This window comes from Triplophysa rosa, linkage group LG16, assembly GCF_024868665.1.
Source record: "Triplophysa rosa linkage group LG16, Trosa_1v2, whole genome shotgun sequence".
Classification (NCBI taxonomy): Eukaryota; Metazoa; Chordata; class Actinopteri; order Cypriniformes; family Nemacheilidae; genus Triplophysa; species Triplophysa rosa.
This window is the reverse complement of record NC_079905.1, coordinates 14,601,089-14,628,031: the sequence shown is the minus strand read 5'-3', so window position 1 is coordinate 14,628,031 and position 26,943 is coordinate 14,601,089. Positions and strand designations below refer to the sequence as shown.

Sequence of the window (26,943 nt, the reverse complement as noted above, 5' to 3'; positions counted from 1 at the left end):
CCTATAACCAATAGCTCAACATAACAAACGAAAGGATCTACTTCAGTCTCCCGATGCGTTTCAAGAACACAAAGCAATACTGTGCCACCAGGTGCATGCTGGGATTGTTCCACTCATTCTATTCAGGCCTGCCGTCTTGAGTATTCTCATGAGTATTCTGAGTACAGCCGCCTGGCACCCAACTATGAACTCTTCACCGTGAGAGACGGATGATGGAGAGCAAAGAACAAGGGAGGGGGGCTTCATTAATTTGCCTCCTCCAGCAGGGACCGCGTTTTGTCAGGCCTGTTATTGAGGGTGTAGGGGGTCTTGAAATACGGCTGGCGTAATATTGAATGAAGACGTCCTGAGCAACTTGTGACAAAAGTCCCTCAATTCCGCTCAAGCAGTGTCCCACATTATGAATTCTTGATGTCTGTCTGACCCAACACAATGCAAAGATGACAAACGGATGAATCGGACACAACATGGTGCCTCTCTTCTTGAAAAACCCTGAGAGCTTTAACGGAAGAAAAACAGTCAGTCAGTTTTGATGGAGTAGGGTTAAGCTGTGCTGAACAATGATAACTCTTAAAGGGATAGTTCACCCAAAAATGAAAATTCTCTCATCATTTATTCACCCTAATGTTGCTCATAACCTGCATATATCTCTTTCTTCGGTGGAACACAAGAGAAGATATTTTGAGAAATGTCACTTTGATTTTTGTGTCCACACAATCGAAGTCAATGGGTGCCAAAGTTGTTTGGTTACCAATGTTCTTCAAAACAATATTGGTGCACGTTTACATGCACACATGCCCAAGCGGACACTCGCTGCATGCATGTACATCATCAATCTCAGCCCACTCAGCACTTTAACCGCAGCATGTTTCCTAATGCCTGTATAAATTATAGTTTCTATAGTAACAATAGACAATGCACAATGTGTTCAGTACAATAACATTGCTATTACAGACCCCACCCCACCACAGGCCTCCTCCCATCATTCTGCTCTCTGAGGCCCTGTTGTCTTCCTCTGTATGCCATCTTCTGTACATAGGTAGGAGTTCAAACCGCCCAGCTACAATCCCAGCAGTTGTCCAACACTCAGTTTAGCCATAGTCTTACTCCACGTTGACACTTGCAATCCACCCCGCCCTGGATTATCTAACAGTGTTGGCCTTCATGCCAGGTCAGAGAACTAATGTCAACCATCTGGCAGTGACCGACTGACCCTGTTCCACTCATGTCTTAGTAATGTGTGTGACAGAGAAGCAAACAGCCAATGGACACAAAACTTCAAACCAGAGAAGTGTGATAGAGTTGGAGAGAGTTTAGTGTTTGGTAACCAAACAACGGCAGTACCATTCACTTCTATTGTATGGACACAAAACCCAATGCAAGTCAATGGGTTCGGTTATCAACATTCTTCAAAATATCTTCTTTTGTGTTCTGCAGAAGAAAGTCATACAGGTTTAAAATGACAAAAGGGTGAGTAAATGATGACAAAATGTTCATTTTTTGGGTGAACTATCCCTTTAATCTACTGTATCTCCAACCAGCTCAGATGTTAGTTAGACAAGAATGTATAAGGAAATATAAAAAACACTCCCTCGGAGTTGAAACTTGGCTCAGTAAAGTTCCATTCCCCTCACTTTGGAAAGTCAGAATCTGCAAGTCACTTGTAAAATAGAAAACCAATTCACCATAAACTTCCAACTCAGTAAATAGGCAGAATTCTTCAGCCTTGAGTTTATGACACCACGCAAACAAGATGCTGCCCAGGGCAATGTACACAATCAGTAATAAACATTTTGGAGCAAATAAAACGCATCAATAATTTACAGTTTCGATATTACATAATAAAAAATCTGTTTAGCAAAGGTTAGTGGAGACACTCTTCCTTCACACCACATTTAGCTAAATGGTTCTGAATCTTTGTTTCACAAAAGGTTATTTGTAGTGGAAAAGCATACTTCAGACTATTAAGTTAGAAAGAAATGTTTCTTAAAGAAAGGAAACCGAAAAAATAATTCATCATATGCTGCATGTTCTCCATTTTTGAATAGAACGCAGCAGATGGCATTTGTCCTTCTTATAGGTCAAAAGTCAACATAGGTCATCAACGTAAAGGTTGGAAGATGTTAAAATGTTAAAGGAGATGATGACAGCTTAACACATCCATCTGATGTGTTAGGCTGTTACATTTTTATCATCCTCATAAGAGTGTGTAGCTTTATAACATATTTATAATGTCCATCAAAGGCATGGAGTCATTCAGCAACTCTGATCTGTGATCCATAATAATAGCTTATATTTAACCAACACTGTAAAAAATGACACTGATAGTTAGTTAAAAAAAAATGATGGTAACAATATTACACAAAATATTTTTAAGTACTCTAAATTATATTTTTAATGCAATATTCCATGAATAAATCAAGTAAAATAACCTAAATAATTCAAGCACATGTCACATGATAAACTTAAAAAAAATCAGGAACAAAAAATACTAATTTGAGCATAGGAGTTAACTTCTTGATCTTTTTTAACATGTAATATTGTTTACAGCATATATGATGTACAAGTAAGCTGAGAGTTGTCTCAGTACTTCCATTAGCACCATTACTGTTCACGGAGTGAAGAAACACACATCATGAGCTCTCCCATGTAGCTCTCTCCAACACGGAGTAAACCATATTTTCAAAAAATGTCCTGAGCGCTTTTTTAAACGCCAGCGCTGGCGTCTTTTTCGGCAGCTCAGAGCATCTTATGAGGTTGAAAAAAGTTCAACATTTCAAAAAAAAAAAACGCCCTACATCAAGCTCCTTTTTAACAGCTAACCAATGACAGAGACCTGTCGTTTCCATAAAAACATGCGAGGAACGTGATTGGTCGAGAAGGCTCAAGCTCGAAAAAATGGCGACCGAAACGCCCGTTGGAGGATAGTTTTGTATAAATGTAAGTTTAATTTTCACTTTCAACAACTTCTGATTGCATTTCTAGCAAGAAATTAGTATTGTAGTTTTTAACTAACATGATTAGTTATTGCAAAGACGCTCTCTGTTTATAATTCTAATAGACTTCTGTTACGCTGCCTATCTGTTTCTCTGGGCTGCCTTCGTGCACAGACGCTGCACAGGCACAGAAGTCATGGCGTTCGGCTGCTATTTGTAAGCAAACGCGGCCAGCGTTTTTTTTTTTGCTAAAAAAGTGCCTTTGTCCACTTTTTCTTGTCAAAAAAGAAGTCAAGTCTGAACACGGCCTAATGCTGTTGCATGCAAAGCATTCTGTGAACTCTAAAATTCACTGCTTAGTTATTTTGCCCATCACAAAATAATGAAATAAAGATCCCCTTTACAAGTTTTAGTGGGTTGAACAGGATCAAATTAAGTTGAATTCACTCAATAATTTGTCAATTTAGAATTTCGAGATTTTAAATCTACTACGCCACAGAATAATTTTTTACAGTGAAATCATGCAAGGTTTGAACATAATACTCATGATAAAAACAAGCGTCTGTTAATTTATTACTAAACGTTCAATCAAATATCTGTGTTCAGCAGGAGTATTTGACCCATATCTACCATTAATAGATTATTTATTTAGGATTTAATTCAGTTGCTGCAGAGCACATGACTGTTATCAAAATATCTTGTTACTGAAAACTATTTCAGGATACCTGATTCACACTTGAACCCGGTAACCTCTTAAATCCAAAGGCACATTAAATGTTTGTAAACTCAAATTTAGCCTTATGAGGACATTATGTAAATATAACAACACAAGCTACACAAATTACACCTAAATATTAGTTGTTCTTTTAGAAACCACTCGCTTTGACACTTTTTACTGCAATGGAGAGTTAAAATAGAGGAAATATACTGTTGCAATGTTGCAGTGAGGGAGGGTGGCAATGACTCCAGCTGTGGTGGATGATGCTTGTCAGAGTTGCCTTGTGTTCTTAGAGATAGCAAAGAGGAACAAACACATCTCTGAAGTGTGATGAACTAAGCTTGAATGTATGATGAAAGTGTGAAGTGTGATGAACTAAGCTTGAATGTATGATGAAAGTGTGAAGTGTGATGAACTAAGCTTGAATGTAGAGGATTGACAATTTGCATCCAGTGAGTGACACATTGATCTGGTACCATACTGGACACTCACTAATATTTACAGAACATAAATACATGAGAATGCTGCTGCAAGTCACTGCCGCAACGCTAGGATGTTGAGGGTGTTTGCCAGTGTTGGGTGTCACTAGTTACTAAGTAATTAGTTACTGTAATTTAATTACTTTTCCCTTAAAAAGTCAAATAAGGGATTACTCTTATTATTTCTGTAATTTAATTACAGTTACTTAGATGTAATTGAACTAAATACAATACTGGAATTGACATTAAAATTCAAAGTCTAACTTTTAAATGCATAAGTTAATAATACTACTTCATGTAGTTTTATATTATTTATTTGAATGAATTAAAAGAGCCGTTTCATGTCTACATTTGAATCACTTAACTAATCAAGGTTGATATACTGTAGGATATAGAAAGTAATTAGTAATAGGTAATTAAATACTTTTTGGAGAGAGTAATTTGTACAGTAATCTAATTACTCTACGGATTATGTAATTCGTAACTAGTAATTAATTACTTTTTCAGAGTAACTAACCTAACACTGGCGTTTGCTTACTAGGCCACCCATAAGTCTCTACGATATTCAATAAAAGTATATAGGACCCAAAGTATCAGCAATAGCGCTTTAGAAAGCACTGCTAATGATAAACATTTGAATAAATAAGGAGACATGATGGAGACATTGAGGCTGTAGGAAAATACTGTGTGTGTCTGAGAATAACAGAAAAGATCAGGCTAAAACTAGTTTTAATCTAAACAAATCCAGATCAAATGTCAGTAGTGATATGACGGGAAAAAATCATCCTCCCTCTCCCACAGCAGCCCAAAAACAGAAATATCTTTCCGTTTATTTTCTGTTGTTGGAGAGATTGGATTTTATGTGGAAAAACAAATAACGGCAGAATCAAATTTAAGTCAGTTCTTCACACAAAGCTATTATATGACTTCAAAAGACTTTGAATACAGTAACTTGCAGCTTTATTTGGTAGTTGTATTTGGAAATTGTAGTGCATTTTACTAGTCATTCAGTAATTGTAGGAGAAATTATTAGCATTAGCATATTGCTAGCTAACTTTTTTGTGCTACACAGAAGTCAATCATAACCAAGCTGTGTCCCAAATGACATACTATACACTATGCACTTAAACTATGCACTCAACCATCTAGTATATGAATTTCAGAAGAGTAGTATCGTCCCAAATGGAATACTAAACGGTTTTATACTAACCGGAAGTATATCGGTTTCTCAGACGAGCGCAAATGACGTCAACCGCACGGCACAATGCGTGTGAATAAAAATCAATCTGTGCATTGTACATTTAATGTCCACACTTCCATACTTCATATTTTCGGTTGAGTGAGTGCATCGTCCGGGTACTTAAAGTGCACTACTTTTTTGAGAATTTTCAATGTGAACACATTACTCACACTATTTATACTACAAAATGGCGTAGAATAGTGCGCGATTTGGGATGCACCTCCAGAACCACTATTGCCAAGTACCGTGGGTTTACATGTTCATGGAACTTAGATGAAATACAATAAATAAACAGAAAATATACTGTATATTGGTAAAGCTACAGTATGAGCATATACATATATCAAATATTAAGAAAATACTAAGAACAGAAAGAGACATGAAGTGTGCAATAAAGTCGTGTGTATTAAATTAGCACATAAAAAAAAACAATCTGGGTTTTTGTAAAGAAAATCAGGTTTTCGGGAATGACATGAGGATTAGACAACAATGACAGGATGACCTAATCCTTATTCCTTAAAAAACAGTAGAAACTGTGATTCAAGAACTGTCATAAATCATCATATTTATATTGTAAAATATCAAATTCTGAATTTGTCATATATACTGAGGGGCTATGCCAGAGCAATATTTGTGAAGCAACTGAAATGAATATCTCAAAATGAACAGAATTATTCATGCCTGTAGTGACCCATGCTGACATCTCAGAGAAAAAGGATACCTGCAGGTAAAATCAGTGGAATGTGTGAGTATGTCTGCGTGCGACTAACACACAAAGAAAGACTAACTGGACATAACTAGAACATCTCGCTTAAAAAAGATGCCAAAGATGTCTTCAATTGTGACATGCACACATAGATGAAATGCTGAAACTTGTCTTTGAAATTAAAAAGAACACTAAGATGTTCCCAGGTTTAAATAAGTGGCTGTTAAATTTAGAAATGCCAGTATACAAATTTTTAAATGTGTCAGTTTACAAAGATAAGCTTTTAATTTAAGCATAAAATGTTTAATTTACTTGAAAATGTTACTCATGTTGGTAATATGTTATTTATTTACCTACTGAAAAAGGTTTGTGGACTTGAATAAAGAGACAAATGTTGTACTTAACCTTTTCATGGGCATTTTGTTTTCATAGTTAGGCAGATGTCGTGATGTATCGTTATAGAATCGCCAAACAATATATCGAATATCGTAGTATCACTCCATCGTGATATTATTGGTATCGTGAGCCATGTCTCGTGAATCGTATCGTATCGTGAGGTACCCTGTGATTCCCACCCCTATTAACTATCATTTTTGTAAGACTTGAAAATGTGTTAAAATAACTGCTGATTATCTAAAATGCCCAAGAAACATCCTAGTGTCCCAAAACAACCCCATGCTAACAACCCCCTTAATAATGCAACCACACCATGCAGCTAGTTTTTTTCACTTCTTTTTTCATTTCGGAAAATGAAAAAAAAAGCCTTTAAAATCAGCTCATGTTTATGATGGCCCTGCCTTGATATCTGCATTGCTTCTGGGTTTGACAGAAGGAAGTACATTTCATCTCTGTCAGCGTGCAGCTGTATGTCACGAAAGGCCCCGGAGGATGACATCACCCTTTAAAACGCATTCAGATTGGGTTTACGAAGCAGATTACATGTCACATCCGACCAAATCTAAGGAAAAACAGATTTCATCAAAGAGGGAAAATACATGACAACATCCAATGACCTCAATTTAATCAGCCAATGGTATTTCAGATAGAAACCCTTACAGCCAATCATCTTCCTGTCAAACCTGCTACCCACTAAACAAACAAAAACACTGACATCATCAGCTTATGTCTGAAGGATAAACAGTTGTAATACTTAAAGCAGAAAGCAATGGAATGTATGAACCATGCGATAACAGCAGAGTGGGTGCTGCGTGGCCGGATTCAAATAGAATGTTAATCAGGGGGGATTATGGGATAGCACCCCACTGATCAGAGCTAAACACACATCATCTGTTCATGAAGAGAGAGAGTGAACAAAAGAGAAAGATTTCCCAGACTCAACTCTTGCTTGTTCACGCATCGCTTGAATTCGCCTCATTCAGAAAAAGAACAGTAACCACTCAAGCGCTGTTTCAATACCTAGCGAGCCGCCTACCTAGACAGCATTTTAAAGTGATAGTTCACCCAAAAATTACAATTCTGTCATCATTTATGCACCTCCACGTTGTTTAAACTTGTACATGACTCTTTTGTAGAACACAAAGAAGATATTTTGAGATATGTCTCTGTAGTTTTACGTTTATAGAATGGAAGTCAATGGGGCCCAATGTTGTTTGGTTACCAACGTTCGTCAAAATATCTTCTCTTTGTGCTCTTCAGAGAAAAAAAGGTCATGCAGGTTTGGAATGACATGAGGGCGAGTAAATGGTGCAAGATTATTTTTAAGACATGTTCCCCTTTAAAGCCACAATATGAAATAATTTTGTTATGAAATATCCAAAAATCACTTGCACAGTGTGATATATTTCATGCAGTTGTGTACTTAGATTATCCCAAATGTTCTCAAGAATGTGCAAATCCAGAGAAATTCCTATTTAAAATAATGGCCAATCCCTTGTATTTGTCGCATATCAGTGAATTAATTTTCCGGTGCTCCGCACTACCCGTTTCCGGTTGTAGAAACTAAGGCAACACGCAAATGCGGAAGTGGTTGTACAGCATCTGGGACGCAGCATCTGTTGTGCTGTTATTATGGATCACGATTACTCTTTGGCGAGTAAAGGAAACCCAAAAAAGCGTAAACGTAGGCCAAATGAGGCAAGCAGGCTTATGGACAAATGAAGAAATAAAACAAGGATTAATATCGGCGTGGCGTTTTCTAAATGGAGAGATGTGTTTTAATAGACAGGTAAGCAAAGAAAATGTTATTGTACACAAAATACTCATGCGCAGATTATTTGAATAGTTATGAATGCAGTTACCCTATGAAATACAGTATATGTCGCACAAAAATATGTAGCCAGTAACGTTTCTTGTAAATACTGTGGGTTCGTTCAAATTTACTTTTTAAACGACGACTGTATGACTGTTTTAAACACGTAAAACTGTGTAGCATTACGCTACCAAATCAGTTGACAAAGTCCAATATCAGTCGCGGGCTAACGTAGCATTACATTCCACGTTTCTTGCAAGCTAATTCATTACGATGACATAAAATAAAATTCATTCATTACCTCATCCGTGAACATGATGGGCGATCTCCATACGCCTCTGGATGGTGAAAACGACATGTCCCATAATTCCACTCTCCTACATAACATCATTTAGCTTCGCCTTTTGTTGTTGTTTCGAAAGTGCGCCATCTAGCGGTCTAAATATTCCATATTGTGGCTTTAAGGCATCATAGCCACATTGCTGATATCTTGAACACAAGCCTTCCATGATCATAGGTATCAAGAAAACCTGTAGATGCCCACATGTGACCCCTAAAACCTAAATGCATGCGGTAATAACCATTCAGCGTTGTATATATAGTGCTGTGTGAACACTGTTCGATCAGTTTTGGCTGACAAAAGAAAGCACAGCTCAATGAACACAGATTCTATAGAAACAATGACGGTGAGATGGCCTCTTACTGACCGAGCTGATTTGATTTAGCTACCCTTATGACTGTGACATGGGACGAAGCCTCTTACTGGCCCCTGTCACAATCACAGAATGACAGCAGATACAATCCAGATCTCTCAAAAGCTCTTTCATCACTATCCTATCTTTATCTTTCATCCACCTTTCCTTTTCCTCCCTCCCCTCCTTCTTCAAATAACCCTCCTTAGGCCCATAGGGTCAGTGGGATTTGTCAATATAACATCACTACAAAGAGAGAGAGATGCTTTATAGGCACAAATTAGTACATCTGCTTGAGGTACATCAGTGTTGTGCATCTTATGAGAATATTTATGATGTGTATGAGTCAGTAAAAAACAAGCAAATGCTTTGTAACTTTACACACCATTTGCTTTTTCAAGGGGTGAAGAAGTAGGATTAGGATGATGGCCACCAAGAGAGAAGCATTCAGTGATTATCAGCTCTGAAAACTCAAACCACTCAAGCCTAAAGGAAAACAGTAAGACTTAACATTACCGTAAACAGCTTAACATCTCATATCAACATCTCATATCGCATAGCGGCTCCAGAGAAGACCTTATGTTTCTGAAGAGCCTGCAGTAAAGCGGCCCCATCTTACTGAGTCCCTGCCAAGTTTCACTGAGCTTGATCCAGTGATTTTAAGAATAAGAAATAACATGCACTGCTGAAGACAGCGTTTGCCCTCAAGTATGCCCTAAAGCCAAACATATTCCTTCTTTGCAATACAGAACAAAATAAACCAGACACCAGCATTTATTCTTACTCTTGAGCATAAAGACATCCACAACAGTCTGGATTGTCATAACGGCCCATTGTAACAAATAATAAGCAGTAATGTATTGAATTCGTCGAACAAGCAAAATGATATTGCCTAACAAATCAAGTTACTATAACCCACTGGCTCAGCAGACAAAAATGATTAACTTCTGAATCTTTGCTTAGGAATGTCAAACAGAGAACAGTTAGCATAAAGTGATGCAATATGGAGTAAATTTTCTTCCAAGATTAAAGAGATAAGAGCGAAAGAGAAAGGCTGGTGCAGGCTGTCGTGAAAGGGACGGACAAGGTGGGTTTCTTCTGAGAAAAATCTTGAGTTCTGAGAAAGGGTGATTGGTCATTCGTTTGAAAGCTCTATAGTCTGGCCGCCCAACAATTTAGAGTAACAGTGACTGCTTTTCAGCAGCTAACACCATGTCTACACCAGACGCAACCGGCACAACGCAACATGACAGTCGGCTTGTTCTTAAAGAGTACATAACTAGGGATTTTTAAGGTCCTACTTTGGTTTATGGAGTGTCCATATTGTCCAACAACAAGTTTATGTACATAGAAGGTGTAAAAACACTATTCATTCATAATAATAGGCAGTTATTCTTACCTTACTTCTTGACTGACTCGCAAATGATTCGTTCTGCGATTCATCTGTCTAATCCCCTCCTTTCCACTAGCCTAGTCTGACGTGATTGGTCAGATGGTCTAGTCTGCCGTCATTGGTCTACCGCGAATGAGGCTCACGAGCTACAGTGTTTGAGGGACTATACTGTATGTAGTGATGTAAATCCGTGGCGGTTCGCGAATCGGACTAGGGACGACTCGTTTGCGTGATTCAGAGTCGACTCCCTTTTTTCCAAGCCAATAACTTTGTTATTCATTCACCTTCGGATTTGCAACTTGACAGACTGCTTACTGTCAAACACGCCAACATTACACACTGCATGAAATGTAATTTTCATGATCTCATGTTATGTACTCTTTAATGGGTTTGATGTGTGCATCCAGTGGACGCTGCATCCAGTGTGGACAAAATTTTAAATGATAATGGATTCTATTGTCTTTTTTCGCATCCGATGTAGACACGGTGTAATGCTTGCTTCCTTCAAGTAAGTCTGAGAAACGTGTACATGTACAAAGGTGTTTTTTTTACTTCTGTGCCAGATCTACGTTGTAGCCCTTAAGCCATAGGCAACGCATCAGTTTTTGTTTATACTTCTGCATTGTTGTCCGCGTCGACATGCAAGGGTATTCAAGAAATATTTACATGTGTACATACATTTTTATATTTATATATAAATTATATTATTTATAAATATATTTCTTTCTCAAAATTATACATGCATGTCTGTGTATTTATATATACATATTTATTACACAAAAACGTATATTCTGCAAACGATTAATCGTTATGCAGCTCTAGTGTACGATAATGAAGAAGCATTGGGAGTGATAGCGGCAAGTAAACCATCACTTTTGTTGCAGCTTAAAGGACGATTTATGGTTCTGCGTCGGGCCTACGCCATAGCCTCTACGCAGCGCATTGGTTTTTGTTTATATTTGTGCATTGTTGTCTGCGTCTATGATGTTTTTTTGGTATGACAGCTGAACTTCAAGGAATTTAAACAGGCGCATCATTTAAAACATGCATTCATAATATAGTGCAGCGCTTCGTATAACGATTGGCTCATAATCATAATGAATGAAGTACGGGGGGCTGATTTAAACACATATGAGCCGCTCTCGTGATACCATAAGCGAATTGGTCTGCGCACCGCGCGCGTGAGGTTAAACACACCTTATCAACCTCAAACCGAACATTACGATGGATTCTATTGTGCTGAGAAAGATCGCTTTGTTTATGTTTTCTTAAAAGCAGTCACAGTGTAATGATGATAGCGTGCTCGGGTGCGGATGGTAATGTACAGTGTGAGCGCAGGTCAGCGGCGGAGTGGGGACAATCGCACTCCGGCATGTTTCAGGGCACGCTAGAGATACGGGCTCTCCAATGCTTTAGTTTGTTCGTCTGTTAACTTATCAGAGATGCAGAACACCACACAACAATTTTCGGTATTGCACCAGGCACAGTCATCGTCATCATTACAAAGCGCTAAGGCCAAGTGCCTGACAAGGTCTACACACGTTCGTTCGAATAAACGGATATGACGTTATTGTGGGCGTTCCCAGTAATGCACACGCTCGTCCACACCCACTAATTAACATGTAATTTGCACGACCGTGAACAAGAAAATGAAAACGTAAATGAAAACGAAAATAAAATAAAAGAGAAAATAAAATAAAATGAAAATCAAAGTTTATATTTTAATTTGAATTGTGTCAGTATTATTGCGTGAACATTAAAACCTTTGTAAAAAAATGTTTTTACAATTTCTTTTTCACATTTGCCTTTTCATTTTCATATTGGCAGTCTTGCCTCGAGATTTTAGTGAAAATGAAATGTCAAATCACCAATTGTATTTTCTTTTTCAATTTGACAGGGACAACGCATTGTCAGTGTAAAAATGAAAATGAAAATAAAATAATTTCATTTTATTTTTCATTTTGGCACATATTGTGCACGCAGCTGTGTATAATGAAATTGCTAATCTGGGTTTCATTTTCATCGTTTAATTTATTTATTTAAATTTGGCACGATTTGCCTCCCATACGCGTCTACCCCTAGCTGTCAGTGTCCACAGGCGTGTTGCTTGTGTAACCAAGACAAGAGCCGAAGAAGAAGCAGCTTGTTGTTGGAGAAGCTTTTAAGCAGTGATAGCGGCAAGTAAACAATCACTTTTGTTGCAGCTTCAGTTGTTAAATATAGAACAAAATAATTTACTAAGATAATTCATTTGGAAATGCGTTTGAGTAAACGCGATGCTATCGCTGAGAGGTGCATATCAGGCTACGCCGTAGGTTAGATGCAGAACCATTAATCGCCCTTAAGTCAAGCATTCGTTATTGCGACATGTAACGGGTTCAAGACACAAAATAACATGGAAGCAGTGTAAACATGATTGGTGGTTCTTTTTGGAATTATGGGTAATGTAGGACTTTATGGAAATTTTACAATCATCTTGAAGTTGAGAACACACCACAGCACACTGCCTTTCGGCATCTACAGAAGAATTGATCACAACTTCAGAGTGTTGAGCTCATGGCGGTATACATAATCATTAAAACGGCCATTTTTCAGAATAAAGTTATTGTAATTTTTACTTTAGAAACATTGTTAACTACTACGCGCTACTCTTAGTGACGTCAACTGCCAGCCCCTTCTGCCACCCACAGGGCGTCAGATTCACCATTAAAACCATACGAATACAACTTAACTATCTATTGTATACACATAAAATAATTATGTTTCGAAAATGTAGGTAAAAAGTATGACGACCTTTATTAGCTAAATCACATCACGTTTATCTTTTAACAAAATCCTCATGGAGCGTATGTTGCACCTTGGAAATAAACATATGGCACTCTGTCATCCATAAGAGCTAATGAAATATACTTGACTGAGGGCTGCCAACGTCTATATCACGATCAGCGGGCTCAAACAGAAGTCCGGTATTGGGATCACAGTTTGTCTCAATTTGTGTCACACTCTTTTATTTAATCACACCCACAAGAACCAAAAAAGTGCAGCTCTGGATCGAGCGCTTAAGTTAGACTCTGTTCTTACGTGCTGGTGTGAATAATACATACGGCTTACACAAAAAAAAAACAGAAAGCTTTAAAATCAACATCACTCTTAAATAAACATTGTTTGTTAAACATGGATATAAATATCTTCATTAATTGAAATAAATCAACTGAATGAAATCAAAGGAAACCGGTAGTGTTGTACTCTCTGATGTTGAGTTGCAGTTGATCAGTTTATCACAAAACGCATCAAATAAGCGGCAGTTAGTGGTCAACCACAACAATGCCTTGATGTTCCCCATTAAATAGGCATTCTGGTAAAGATCCGTCTCGTCACCACATAACAACATGAACAACACATCGCTGCAGTTCAGTGTAAAGACTAAATTGCTTTGTTTTCGGCAAAGTGCATCCTGATAAACCGTACTCACCGCTGAGAGAGACAACTTATTCCAAGTGAACGTTATTTAATCGAGTTGTGGCGCACTTCCATCTATGCGAACAAAACATCACTACATCTCCCACTGGCTAATTTGTGCTCGATTACTGATGTGCGCACAACAAAACTACTTCAAGATAAAACGTTGAATGACAGTATATTAAGCTCCCCGAGTGATACCGTCCATCACGACAGCAAGGAATCAATATGTAGTACACACTCAGATTTGTAGCGCTCCCTCGCAACGTTTACGGACCAATCAGCGGGCAGCGTTGTTGTAGTGGGCGGAGTCTGCTGTTTCGTCAACCCACAGGATATATTCACCCTAGAGCGCTCAAGGCTTGTCTAAAAACACATTGTGGTGTGGCATTAAAAGGGTATGTACTCAGCTGTCACACTGGATCTGACTAAAATATTATTGCTGCTCTACTGTAACAAATGCCTCGCAAACTGTGTGTCTGCAGGAGTTTTGCAAATGCAAAAATAGCTCAGTGTGCCTGTAGGCTACATGAAACCTGCACACTGTAGAAACTAGTGCAAGCTGCACACCACTGTCTAGTGTATGTGCTTCAATACCAAGGTTTAACTTCTTATAAACAGAATTGGGTCTGAGTGTCACGCTTAAAAATATGTGTGTACATATTCATTACATAGTGATTATAATATACAGTCGTGTATTATGTTGAAATACTGAATACATGTTGTTACATTTTGTTATTTCTCTCTTCAGTCGTGAAGTCTATGAACCTGTTATACAGTTAAAGTCCACCTGATAACAAAAATGACCCTTTGAATTTATTAGAGCGCATTTTTAGTTTTGGGGGACACATTTAATAAAAATCATTTATACGTGTGGCTGACAAATAAACCATAAATGTGTCCTATGGTGTGACAGCAAAACAAACTGTATTTTGAAAGCAAACTGTATATATAATATTTTATATTAGTAATGTTTTTTATTTATAATACAAAATAGCATAAGAGAGATTGATCTTCATTGTAAGTTTTATATTCATATATTTATTATTTGTGACCCTGTACAACAAAACCAGTCTTATGGATCAATTTCTGGAAATTGAGATGTATACATCATCTGAAAGCTGAATAGATAAGCTTCCCGTTGTGTACGTGCGTGTTAACATAGACTTTAAAGCATTGCCTATTATACATAATCACTGCACTATTTTCAGATGTTCGAGGCCCTTTTCACATGACGTCACGCATCTTCCGTTCTGCCGTGAAGCAGTGTATCATTACTTCCGCAAGCGCATCAGAATGGAGTTTATCAAGTCCCTTGCATAGTCCACAAATACGGCTAGATGATGTATACAACATCTAGCAGACAAATTTTTGCTAACGACAAGATCAAAGCTAGAGAAAGGATACAAATTCTCCGTTGAACAGTACCTGTTTGATTATGAAGGTACACGTTTTGTTTTCTTTTTGTGTTAGCGAGGGTGCTAGGATAAGTACTTGAATTTGTGTTCTGTCAGTTTTTTTTCACTGTTGTTAAATTCCAGCGCGACGGCAAAATGGAAGTTCTTCTTCTTGTTTGTTGCAAGACAGATGTTATGATACACTGCTTTGCGAAAAGGCAGAAGTTAAGTGACGTCATTTTGAAAAGGGCCTGTAAAGTAGGAACACAGCTTCTCAGTGGAGGGGAAATCAAGTTTTATTTGTATTCAAATGAATCTAAACAAATTGAGCGCTATACTGTCTGTATTTCTATGTGTCAAATGCAAGAACTAATACTGTATTCTCACCATTGATCTGTCTCTTTTCATCTGCAAAACACAAATGCATTCACCAAGCTTTTGCACTAGGTGGAAACTCACCTGCTTGGCAGGCACTGCATGTATAGCAGAAACAGTATGAGCACATTAAAGTTTGAGCACCTGATTTAGGTACTGTTACCGCAAAAGCCACTTTACATCATGTCTCGTTCTCCTGGTCTTCCTGTGGTTTAACCCGACCTTGGCACATTGCTCACGTGTTGGTGTGATGTGCTGTATAATAGCCACAGAAGCAGACTTGGACAGTACAGCACAGACACCTCCACGTGCATTCTCTCTCTCTCTCTCTCTCTCTCTCTCAGCTGCTGCTCGGCTCATCCTGTAATTATGGCTGTCATCAGCAGCCCCCGACGAGAAGCTATATTTACTGGAGCTGTACAAACAGTGACAAGCCTTAAAGGAGCCCTTTTCCATTCACTCCTATGTGTTATGTAACCGGCTAGCCTAAAAAATACAAATCAAAACACTCAAACTGATTTAGGACATATTCTGATCATTATCATCTGGAACAGCGAAAGATGTCCCTTGAACATTACTGTTCTGCTGTACATGCATACTGTTGGCTGTTGTCGATAGCATTTAGCTTAAACAAACACTGACATCCAGCATGGCCGTCACCATTTCTTCGGTCGTGGAATGTAAAGCAGTTTTCCCGCGCCTCGTAAACACACATACCAACCAGGAGTCATTCGAACATGTTTGTACACTGAGGTTTAACAAACACGTCCTGCCTCAGGACATTGTGAACACCTCCATTGAGAGAGACGAGCAGAAATAGGTTAACACATCCCAACGGAGGTCAAAAGGGTTACCAAAAGCTGCCAGACAAACACGGCGGAGAACAAATATGTGTGAAGACGTCGAAAGAAAGTTGTGTTTAACAATACAGAAATATGTGGACAGGAAAGTTCACAGAGGGTAAATATGCAAGTTCAGTGGCTCAGTTAGAAGAATGTTGCATTGCAGTGCAAAGTCATGGGTTTGAGTCCCAGGCAGGGTACAAACATTAAATGTACAGTATAAAAAAATAAACGTCAAATGTTTAGGTTGAATGCACTTTATGTCGCTTTGGATGAAAGTGTCTACCAAATACATGAATGTGAATTACTGGTTCTTGCTAAGGCAAATGTCGCTATTATTATTCCTAATACTTACTAAACTGTTTGTGCTATAGACATGCTTAATACCTTAAAGGGATAGTTCACCCATATTTACAAATATATACAAAACTTGTATATGACTCTTTCTTCTTTTAGCACAAAAGAAGATATTTTGAGAAATGTCTCAATGGGTTTGTGTCCATATAATGGGAGTCTATGGGGGTCACTGTTGTTTGGTTACCAACGTTCTTCAAAATATCTTCTTTTGTTTTCTGCAGAAGAAAGAAAGTCATACAGGTTTGGAATGACAAGAGTTTAAATAAATGATGAACACATTTTCATTTTGGGAGAACTATCCCTTTAAATTGTGCTGAGTGGCGTGCTATTACTTTTCAAATTGCCATCAAATGTTGATTTTCACCTGTCGAAAGATTAAAATAATTCCATTAATTAATTCCACTAACAATGGAGGGCAATGTTTTATAAACCACTCAGAGCGCCTTAGCGGCTGCATAGCACCTTGCATAGTGATGGTAAGTCTTTAGAAAATGCAACAGTCTAGTTAAAAGCTGTAAATTTTTAACGCTTTGAAATTGCTGTGGCAATTTATATTTTAAAACTGGCGTTTGAAGGCATTTGATGCGGTTTGAGATTATAGGCTTTCGAGCCCTGTGGCTAATCTCCTGCCTTTGGTCTTAATGACAGGCTCTGATGCAGGTAGCAGCCCACGCCGCCAACTCGCACAGATGTCTGCAGACCACCGGCTTCCAGGTGTTCACCGACATCACGGCAAAAGGTGTACTGTAGGGCTAAAATAAGTTTTGACATGGTAAATGACAGACATATAAAAACTCAGTGTTGGACCCAGATCAGCGGATCACATTTTCTAAATGGTGGTTCTCTGTAGGACCAGGAGCTTCAGAGCAAACCAGGAAGCTGCTCCGCTCATCTGTCAATGGCCCTGATAACATTTTACCATGCTGTATTGTGTCTTTTCACCCACCGCGTAGCCTGTAGATACAATCATGGTCTCGTGTTTATGGAAAGCTCTGCTTGGGTCTAAAGTGGGTCAATGGAGGCCTCTGTCTTGTGGTGTTGAGACAAAAAAACACAGAAATGCACAGCCCTCCACCAAACAAGCGTTGTGCACATGAAACCTTGTAGACTTCTAAGAAAAAACACTACAGTGAATAATGTTTAGGGCACCGCAAGAGAACAGCCATCAGCAATTCCCTGTACTCTTGTTTGCTTTTTCTCTCTTAACCCTGAGGCTGAGCAGTTTGTTCTGTGCGCTTGAAGGCTTGTGTCCTGAGTCGATGTGACCAGGTCATGACTGCCTCCTTCTGACACATTTGCCACTAGCACACTTTCCCTGCTGGAAAATCAAGCATAAACCAGTAACTGTGTTTTAGAGCATGGTCGCTGTTCTAAGCGGGTGATTGGCTGGTTTAGTACACTCTCGTATAGAAACAAAACACAAAGTTAACATTATAGTATGGCTTTATGATCTCAATAAAGGATTTCAGATTTGGCTTGTTCATGTGCTCTGTGGTAAAATCAGTGTAACACAAGGCATAAAGTGGCTTGCTTTCATAAAATGTTGGCAACAGCAATATTATAAAAGTATCACATAAACAGAAGTAGGACTGTTCGATTAATCGTGATTAATCACATCCAGAATAAAAGTTTGTGTTTACATAATATATGTCTGTGCACTGTGCATATTTGTTTTGTATTTATAAACACATACATATACATGCATATAATTAAGAAGTATTTAATATTTAATTTAGATTAAGTTATATGTAAAATGTATTAATTTTAATATTTTTTATTTTTCTTTCTTTACATGTATGCATATGTGTTTGTAAATACAAAAATGATATCCACAGTACACAGGCATATATTATGCAAACACAAACTTGTATTCTGGATGCAATTAATCACGATTAATCATTGAACACCCTGAACAGAAGTATTTCTACTCTACTCGAGTACATTTTTCAAGTATCTGTACTTTATCAGAGTGTTTTAACCTCAGAACAAAATGACATCACTACATCATAAAGCAAATATCATTATATTTACTCCACTACATTTCATAAATGCATAAATGCATAAATATATAAACATAAACATAAATGCATTCTTACTTATACACAAGTACTTTCTTACTTTTGCTCAAGTAAATGTTTCGAGTTAAAATACTTGTGTAAAAGTAAGAAAGTATTAGTTTTTATTCTACTTCAGTATCAAAGGTTAAAAAAATCGTTTTTTAGTTATGAAATGTAGTGAAGTAAAAGTAAGATATATGCTTTATAATATTGTAAAGTATGCAAACTTGGTGGATGAAAGGCACAGTAAGTATGTTGGATTTCCCAAGTAAAATATCCAAAAACCTCTAGTTCAGTTTTACATATTTGTTCACTGTGTATTTTAACCAGTTTAACATTTCTCCTCTTTGTGTCTCTTGTCAATGGCGTCATGTTATTCTCAGCTTTCGAATCGCTCTTACAATTCCTTTTCACACGTGATTGATCTGCAGTCGAACACACCTCATGGCAAAACAGTGAGTCTCATGAAAAATGCAGGTAGTAATAGTGTCTACGTTATAATAAAATTTGTGAGTCTTGTCAGATTGATTTCCATCGACAGTGGAGGTGAAGCAGAAAACTTCACTGCGTCATCAAGCTACGCCTTTGTTGCTTTGCGACCTCTAGCGTCGAAAATTACATACTGTGCCTTTAATATGAAATTTAATTCACATCCTTATTTTATAAGTTGTTGTGTTGTGTGTTTTTTGCCAGTTTTGCAGCCATATCGTAGATGGATCATTCATTTTTTAACGCATTTGACAAACACTTTTGACCCATGCAACTTGCAGTGTATTCAAGCTATACATTTTATTATACAGTACAATGTGTGTTCTCTGGAAATCGAAACCATGAACTTAGTGCTGCTAACGTTATTCTATGTGAGCTACAAAAATACAGATATTTTATAAATTGTGTTAATCACTTTGTGTTGATGACGTGATGACATTCAAAGAGGTTTTATTGTAGTGTGATAGATAGATATACAGCTGCATGAAATCATCAATGCTGCATCACTCTCGTTATTCTGTAAAGAATTATCATTTTACAATGGTAAGCCATTGGTTGGATTTGAGTCATCCAACCATTCACAGCTGCGATTGTCCCACTTTGCTGACATAGACACTGACATCATAGGCATTCATTGGTAGCCTTGGACACAAAGCGCAGCATGATGACCGAGCACATTGTATAGCTCGCTCTGCCGAGCGAGTGTGGCATATCGCCGTGCCAGTTCATATCCACAGGCTTTCAGATAACATCACTGCAAATGGCCCTGCCCAAGCCAGACTACCCCCGTAAATCTCTCCTTTGGCTCCACCATCCTCTATGAATCAATATGTGGAGCGTGTCAGCTTTGAAACCAATGCCCCTGAGAGGATTTGGTTTCCCCAGCCAGGCTGTCTGATACAAGTCCAGATCACGGACCGCACAAATGGCTTGTTGAAATCTGACTCTGGATTTTGTACGATAGTGGATTTGATTGACAGGCAGCATGACCAAATTCTAGTTTAAATGCTGTTCTTAGACATGCATCTGCTTTTTGACACCTCAGTCCCTTTGCAGTAGTATTACTGGATTGCCTGAGTATTCTGAAAAACTCTACAAGTTCTGAAAAGACCTTCAAAAATTCTTTTTTAGTCCATGTACGTAAGCGTTGGGGTCATCTGTATGCAAAAAATATTGATGACTCATGCTGCGCTACAAAAGATTTTGGTCCAATCAGATGATCTTTAGAATGAGAATGTCCCGCCCCCAATACCACCTACAACTGGTAATTAGCAAATGATGGTTCATAGTTATGTCGAAACTAAAGGCTTGTGTGTATTTCCTTTTTATAATAATGGTGTTTTAAAAGGAGATACGTCACATAAAACCGCTCGTTCATCAAGCAATTGAATGGGGTCTTTAAATGAAAATACAGCTAAACCAAAGTTGCTGTCTCAACTAATTCGTTTTACACTTTGCTTTGCAACACTAAGGGGAATATTGGCAAGCAATATTGCAAAATCAATAATACCAAGTCTAATAGTATTTGTTGATGTTAATAACCCATGCGGCCCCTGAATGTGTGCCTGAAGGTTATCCATGACATAGTGATAAATATGTGTTCACAAATATAAAAGTGAAATAATGGATGCTTTGTAGAGTGATATTTGACCCAGAAGTATAGCATCTGGCAATAGTTTCCAAATAGTGGCCATAGTTTCCAGAAGGAAGAGTTGAACCAATGCTTGAGCTTGTAGCTATAGCACATGACTGTTTCGATTGTATAATCCATCCTCATCTGTTAGATTTACATTATGTGCTTTGGGCACTAATGAAAGATGAACCCATGCAGTCTTTTATCAATTCTGTTTACCAGGACTCTCATGGTGCTCATGCTGTTCCTTTAGGGTCAGAAAACAAAGTTCACTCTCTACTGAAAAACTCATTATTCTTTTTAAATAACTCATGAAGCGCATGCAAAAGCACACCATGAAGCGCATGCAAAAGCACACAAGTGTGTAGTTTTTTCCATAAAGTGGCTCTCTTACACTCTTGGCTTACTCTTACACGAATTACGTTAAAGAAGTTTCAATGGCTATAAAAGTTTAACAACTATAAAGGTTTTCGATGTGAATAGAGTTAGGATGAATTAGCTTTGCACTCGCTATTTGTATGTTTTTATATAGAGTTTAATCACCTTTTACGGTTGTATTGCATGGGAAATGTTCTGTCTGTCTGCGTGGTTTTCAATTTAGAGAGTAATGCTTTTTCATATGATAAACACTGATCATTAAAAGCTTGTGAAAGCATCATGTGATCACACAATCACAGCCTATTAATAGACACAGCAACACATTTGCACTGAATCCGGATAAACTCAGCCATGGTGTTTCTTCAGTTCTTCAGTTCTAAAATAAAAACCTTGGTCATAATATAAAGTCAGAGATGCCTTAAATAATCACGTCCAGATTTCAGACTCTCGCTATCTCTGTTCTCATCCATAGACACTGTGGATCTCACATCCTTTACCAAACTAGAGAGAAAGCCGGTATCGGGGTTTCTGCAGATACTAAATCTAGTGCTGTCGTGCTTATGGATGAAAAGTCCAGACCTTTTGTTATACCGACCCTCATGCAATGTACTTTTTCTTAGCTTCAACATCCTAAGCATCACAAGAAGATAACATGATGCCATTTCAATATAAAACTATCCACCCGTGTTCAACTAAACAACAGCGTACTGTACATCTGGAATGGCATGAGGGTAAGCAATTATGAGAGAATTTGTATTTCTGTTGAATCACACATTTTTCTTTTGTCTACATTTCCTATATTCTCATGCACTTTGATTCAACATTTTATTTATCTGAGGGTGTCTCGTGATGAAGGGCCGAAACACCCAATGAGGCTGAGGTGCACAACTGATGATGTGTCGCATTGATGGGAACCATACAAAGGGCATTATCAGCAGCACCTCACCAAAAGGCATCTTTCACCCAGGATAATGGATGTGAGGAAAGTGGGACACACAACTCATGAGATGTCTCTCTGGCAAGGAAAGCTAAGTATGCTATGTATTTCTATAATCATTTATCCCCCAACCACAGATGATGCCTACCCGACGAACCAGTAAAACCTCAGACCTCCTTTCCTCTATTCATATTCTTGACTGCTTCCCCCTGTCATGCATAAGGCGTGAGAAATGTCCTATCGGGCAATTCAACTGTGCTGAAAATAGTGGGATTATAACACCTAGTCCTATTAAGCGAATCTGCGAATCTGCCTCAAATGTCATTCACAGAAAAAGACGCAATGATTACCTCACTTTACAGTCGGTTCGGAGTCATTTGAGAGTTACCACAAGCACCATAAAATCCATGCAGAATGTTTACAGTGTACATACAGTGAAACGATAACACCTATGTAGTTTCAACAACGGGAAATTGCTTAAACTTAAGCTTCCTGTACTCACGTCTTGGCAAATACAGCACTTGAGAAATGAAACAGCGGATATCTCATGCTTTAAAATCCAATTGAGCCGTGTTATTTCAGTTTTACAGGTGCAGCTATACAGTAACATGCTCAGACGTAATATACTGTTTGATAAGAGACGACACATATCGCATATTCAGTATAACAATGTAACATTCACGTTTCCACTCTTTCGGGCTCAACCCCTCAGCATGACCCTACCATCATCAAAGACGTCCTCCGCCTCCTCACGTATCAGTCCGTTCAGGTCCTTCTCTGTGATGTCACAAAAGGCCATTGGTCGTGTTCTTCGCTTGCTTCACTGCTGTATGGTAACTATACTGTAAAATTGCGTTTGGATCGCATTTACCCCCCTGGGCGACCGTGAAGCCCCCTGTCAGCTTGAGAGACAGAGACCGTTCTGAGTTCCACTCGCTTGAACAAGGCGAGCGCGAGTGTGGGTGTGTGGGAGCCCACACCATCCAGGCCAATTTCATCAACACGATGATTTCATAATCTCCCGTGTGTGTGTCTTTGTGTGTCAAAGTGAGATGGAGAGTGTGCTTGGAGTGTGTAAGTGGTAAATATGCTAAGCGTGATATGTCGAGTCAGGCCGAATGATTTTTGTGCGAGCCAAATGCTATCCGTATCATGGACGGCACGGCAGCAGGCATTCTGTGAGATGTAAATCTGTCCGTGGCTGATGACAGAGAAGGTCTGCAGGGTTTTCTGCTATTTTTGCTTCAGCCCAGTTCACGCATCACGGGTTTTGTCTCAGTTCACTGAGGGTACATGAGGTGAATCACCTTGTACACTAACACAGAAAGGCTTTAAACAACACGTTTCTTTTTGTGATGTAAAACGGTGAGTTCTTCAGATGTGAAGAAATAACGCAGCTGGATTTTGAGTGAGGTCGAGACATTTGTTTTAATTTTGGCTTCTTCAAAGCTCTGTGGAATAGACCTAACCATAATCTCATTAACGGAGGGACAGACTCACACATCCACAGTCATATAACAGCAATTATTCACCTCAGGACTCTTTCAAAAACATGCCCTGAATAGAGGTACTAAAATAGAACCACCCAAAGCAGTCACGTTTTCAAACTTTTCTTTTTTTTGTGTGCGACTGCTCCATCTTTCACATTTTTGGTGGCGTTGAAAAGGCAGGTAACACTATTATTGCTCATGGTTATGCATTTGAAAGAGGTAGGCCTACTTGAGTCATATCTAAAGACTAAAACATCACAGAGACATAGGATTGGTGAGCAGCCACCTAGCAACCAATCATGCAGATCACTTATCAAGTGTTTGTATAATGAATGAAGGGATAGTTCGCCCAACAAAATATAATTATTTATTTTTTGCAGAACACAAAAGAAAATAAGAATATTGATAACCAAACAACATCCGTCCTCATTGACGTCCATTGCATGAACACAAAACCACTGAGACATTTCTCAAAATATCTTTTTTTGTGTTCAACAACGTAAAGAGTCATTCTGAAGGTTCTGATGAATAATGATGACAGAATTTTTATTTTGGGTTAAAGTATCTCTTTACGCCTTTTAAAGGGGTCATATGGCACGAATACGTGTTTTTCTGTGTCTTTGGTGTGTTATAAGTTGCCCATGCATGTATTAGACACGTAAAATTGCAAAAATTAAAGTGTCAGAACAAAAGATGCATTCTATCTAAAAGCGAATGCTCACCCAGACCTGCCTGAAACGCCTCGTGTAACCACACAGGTCTGTACACATGAATAATGAAGGACGGACAGTAATAAGACCCCTGAGGTAGCCATGAGGAACTATGCAAAATAAGTCTGGCTACAATTCTAGTGCCTCTGAACATCCTTATGCAAAAAGCTTTCTTATTTAGATTGCAAATGGAATATGCAAATATAGGAGTAGTTGCATGAAATGCTTTTGTCTTCATGATAGGAATTGCTGAACGTTTGTTTTAAACCATATTTATTTATATAATTGGTGCTTTCTAATTCCTTTTAAAAACAGTAGCCTATCCTGTATTTATGCTATATTAGATCCCTTCATATGCTTCATATCGCTGCAGTTTTTATGAAACTTCGTATCTCCATATTTCATGATTTAAAATTTTTGCCATAAATCCTTATTTTTTGCCACTGGGTTTTGCAAATATCTAACCAATTAAAAGTATTAAAAAATGCTTTTCAACCTTGAGAACACAGTATTAATCATTTAAAAAGCACAGTGTTTTCTCCATTTCCTGAAAAACTGAATTTCGACATTCAAGGTTTTAGAATGACAGTGACCATACATAACAATTACATTTAGATTGGTGACAGTTAAAGGTCCAATGTATGAAATTTAGCAACATCTAGCTGTGAGGTTGTGAATTGCAACCAACGGCTCACCCTCCCTTTCGAAGCACTACGGTGGCTGACACAGGACTAAGATGTCGTCATATTTTCACTTCTTTGCCGAAGGAGATAACGTATTTACGAAACGCGCTCTGTAGAGCAGCTTGTCCGTTTAGGGCTACTGTAGAAACAACATGAATTCCATGTAAGGGGACCCGCGGCGGACAGAAAATGCTCATTCTAAGATAATAAAAACATAATGCTTCATATGTAAGGTCTTTATACACCTCTGAAGACATAGTTATGTATGTAATATTGCATTTCTGTCAACAGATCCTCCTAAATATTACACACTGGACCTTTAAATGCAAAATCTAGGTCAAAATAACATGATGTCAGTGTGTTAATATTTTAACTGTTGTAAAGTATTTCAGGGCAGTGGTCATCAGTGGTTTTTCCTGCTGTCAGAGACTATTAGTTTTATTAGATATTAGTCATACCGCTGAAAATGAACAGCAATCATACACCAAACAAGCACACACACACATGCACGCACACATGACCACACGCACACCTGCTGTTATCAACACATCCCACACACCACAGACGGCATAGGTACAACTTGTTACACACTAAATGACAAAAAAATGTATAAAAGCCTTCAGAAAGGACTATAATCTGCATAATATCTATCCACAAACATTGACAGTTCGGAAACAGGTTAACGCTGCATTTTTTTACCTTCCAAACACTCATTACCATTCAATCTTGTCCAGATTTACAAAGCTGTCTGAAAAAAGCAGATCCCACCACAACTGATAATGTCTTACATATAGCCACCACGTAAAGAAAAATAAAAAGATACGAATTGCCACGAGATTGTGTTGCGGATTCCTGTTACTTCATTTTGTATATATTTTAAAGGTGAACATTGTGTTTTTTCGATAGCAGAAATAAACAAAAATGATGTTTGCGAGCAGGTTTCATTATAAGTGATCAGATAACCCCACCCCAAACTCACACCATAGCACGAGACAGTGTGTTATGCTTTTATAAATAGTTCGAGGAAAAAGATTCTGGATCCAGCTGTTAATTCACAGCGATGTGAATCAGTGTTCTGATGTGGGTAACAGAGCGGGAAACTGCATGAAGGCTTAAATCATAACCTCATGATGTAACACACTTATGAAAGACTGAAAGAGAAGAACAAGGATGTTAAAATAAGATGAGGAAATTCTCATAAAACAGAATGTGTCCGAATTACATGTGATTACATTTGTGTACTGCTGTATATGTACTAATGTATGGCTTCCCCATCTCAATCCTAGTTCCTCCCCAGGTGTCTGACACAGTTTTAAGTCGCTATTCTCTGTAAAGTTTTACAACCATATTGATTGTGAAAAGCGTTTTAGAGCTTACCGTTATAAAACCATACAAAATGAACAGATTTAATTATGCTTTTGTTTATTTTGAATATGACTATTTTTGTCATATTTTCGTTACATACATGTGCTGTGTTTTCAGTGTAAGAGGTGTGGTCTTTTCATTTCTGTTAAAATGTCCATCCTAAAATATATGGGTTTTGCAGTCTTTGTTTACTAAGAAGGCATGAGAAACAGGGCATACTGTTACAAACAGGATGAGAGAGAGTGCCACACCCATGCCATGTTTCACTATAACTTCTGTTTTACCGCTAAACTGTTTTTCATATCCCGTGGGCTTTGAGGGACGAATTTACTCAAGTGAGAGAGTTATAAAAAATCAAGTATTCATTCCATTTAGGCCCGGTTTTACAGACACGGCTT

General features: G+C 38.1%; 1 protein-coding gene across 3 annotated transcripts in view; it reads right to left on the bottom strand.

Annotated features, from left to right (window-relative positions):
• The window catches only part of ripor2 (RHO family interacting cell polarization regulator 2), a 48,418-nt gene extending 25,191 nt beyond the window's left edge, over positions 1-23,227 (bottom strand). Inside the window, exon 1 of one of the 3 annotated variants that reach the window (XM_057354966.1) lies at positions 23,021-23,227. In XM_057354966.1, the coding sequence (XP_057210949.1) occupies positions 23,021-23,096 (76 nt within the window). In that variant the 5' untranslated portion in view covers positions 23,097-23,227. Of the gene's footprint in view, positions 1-13,845; positions 14,063-23,020 lie in introns of those variants that run through there. The other 2 variants (XM_057354968.1, XM_057354967.1) reach the window with 2 other exon arrangements.
• Positions 23,228-26,943: the final 3,716 nt, after the last annotated feature.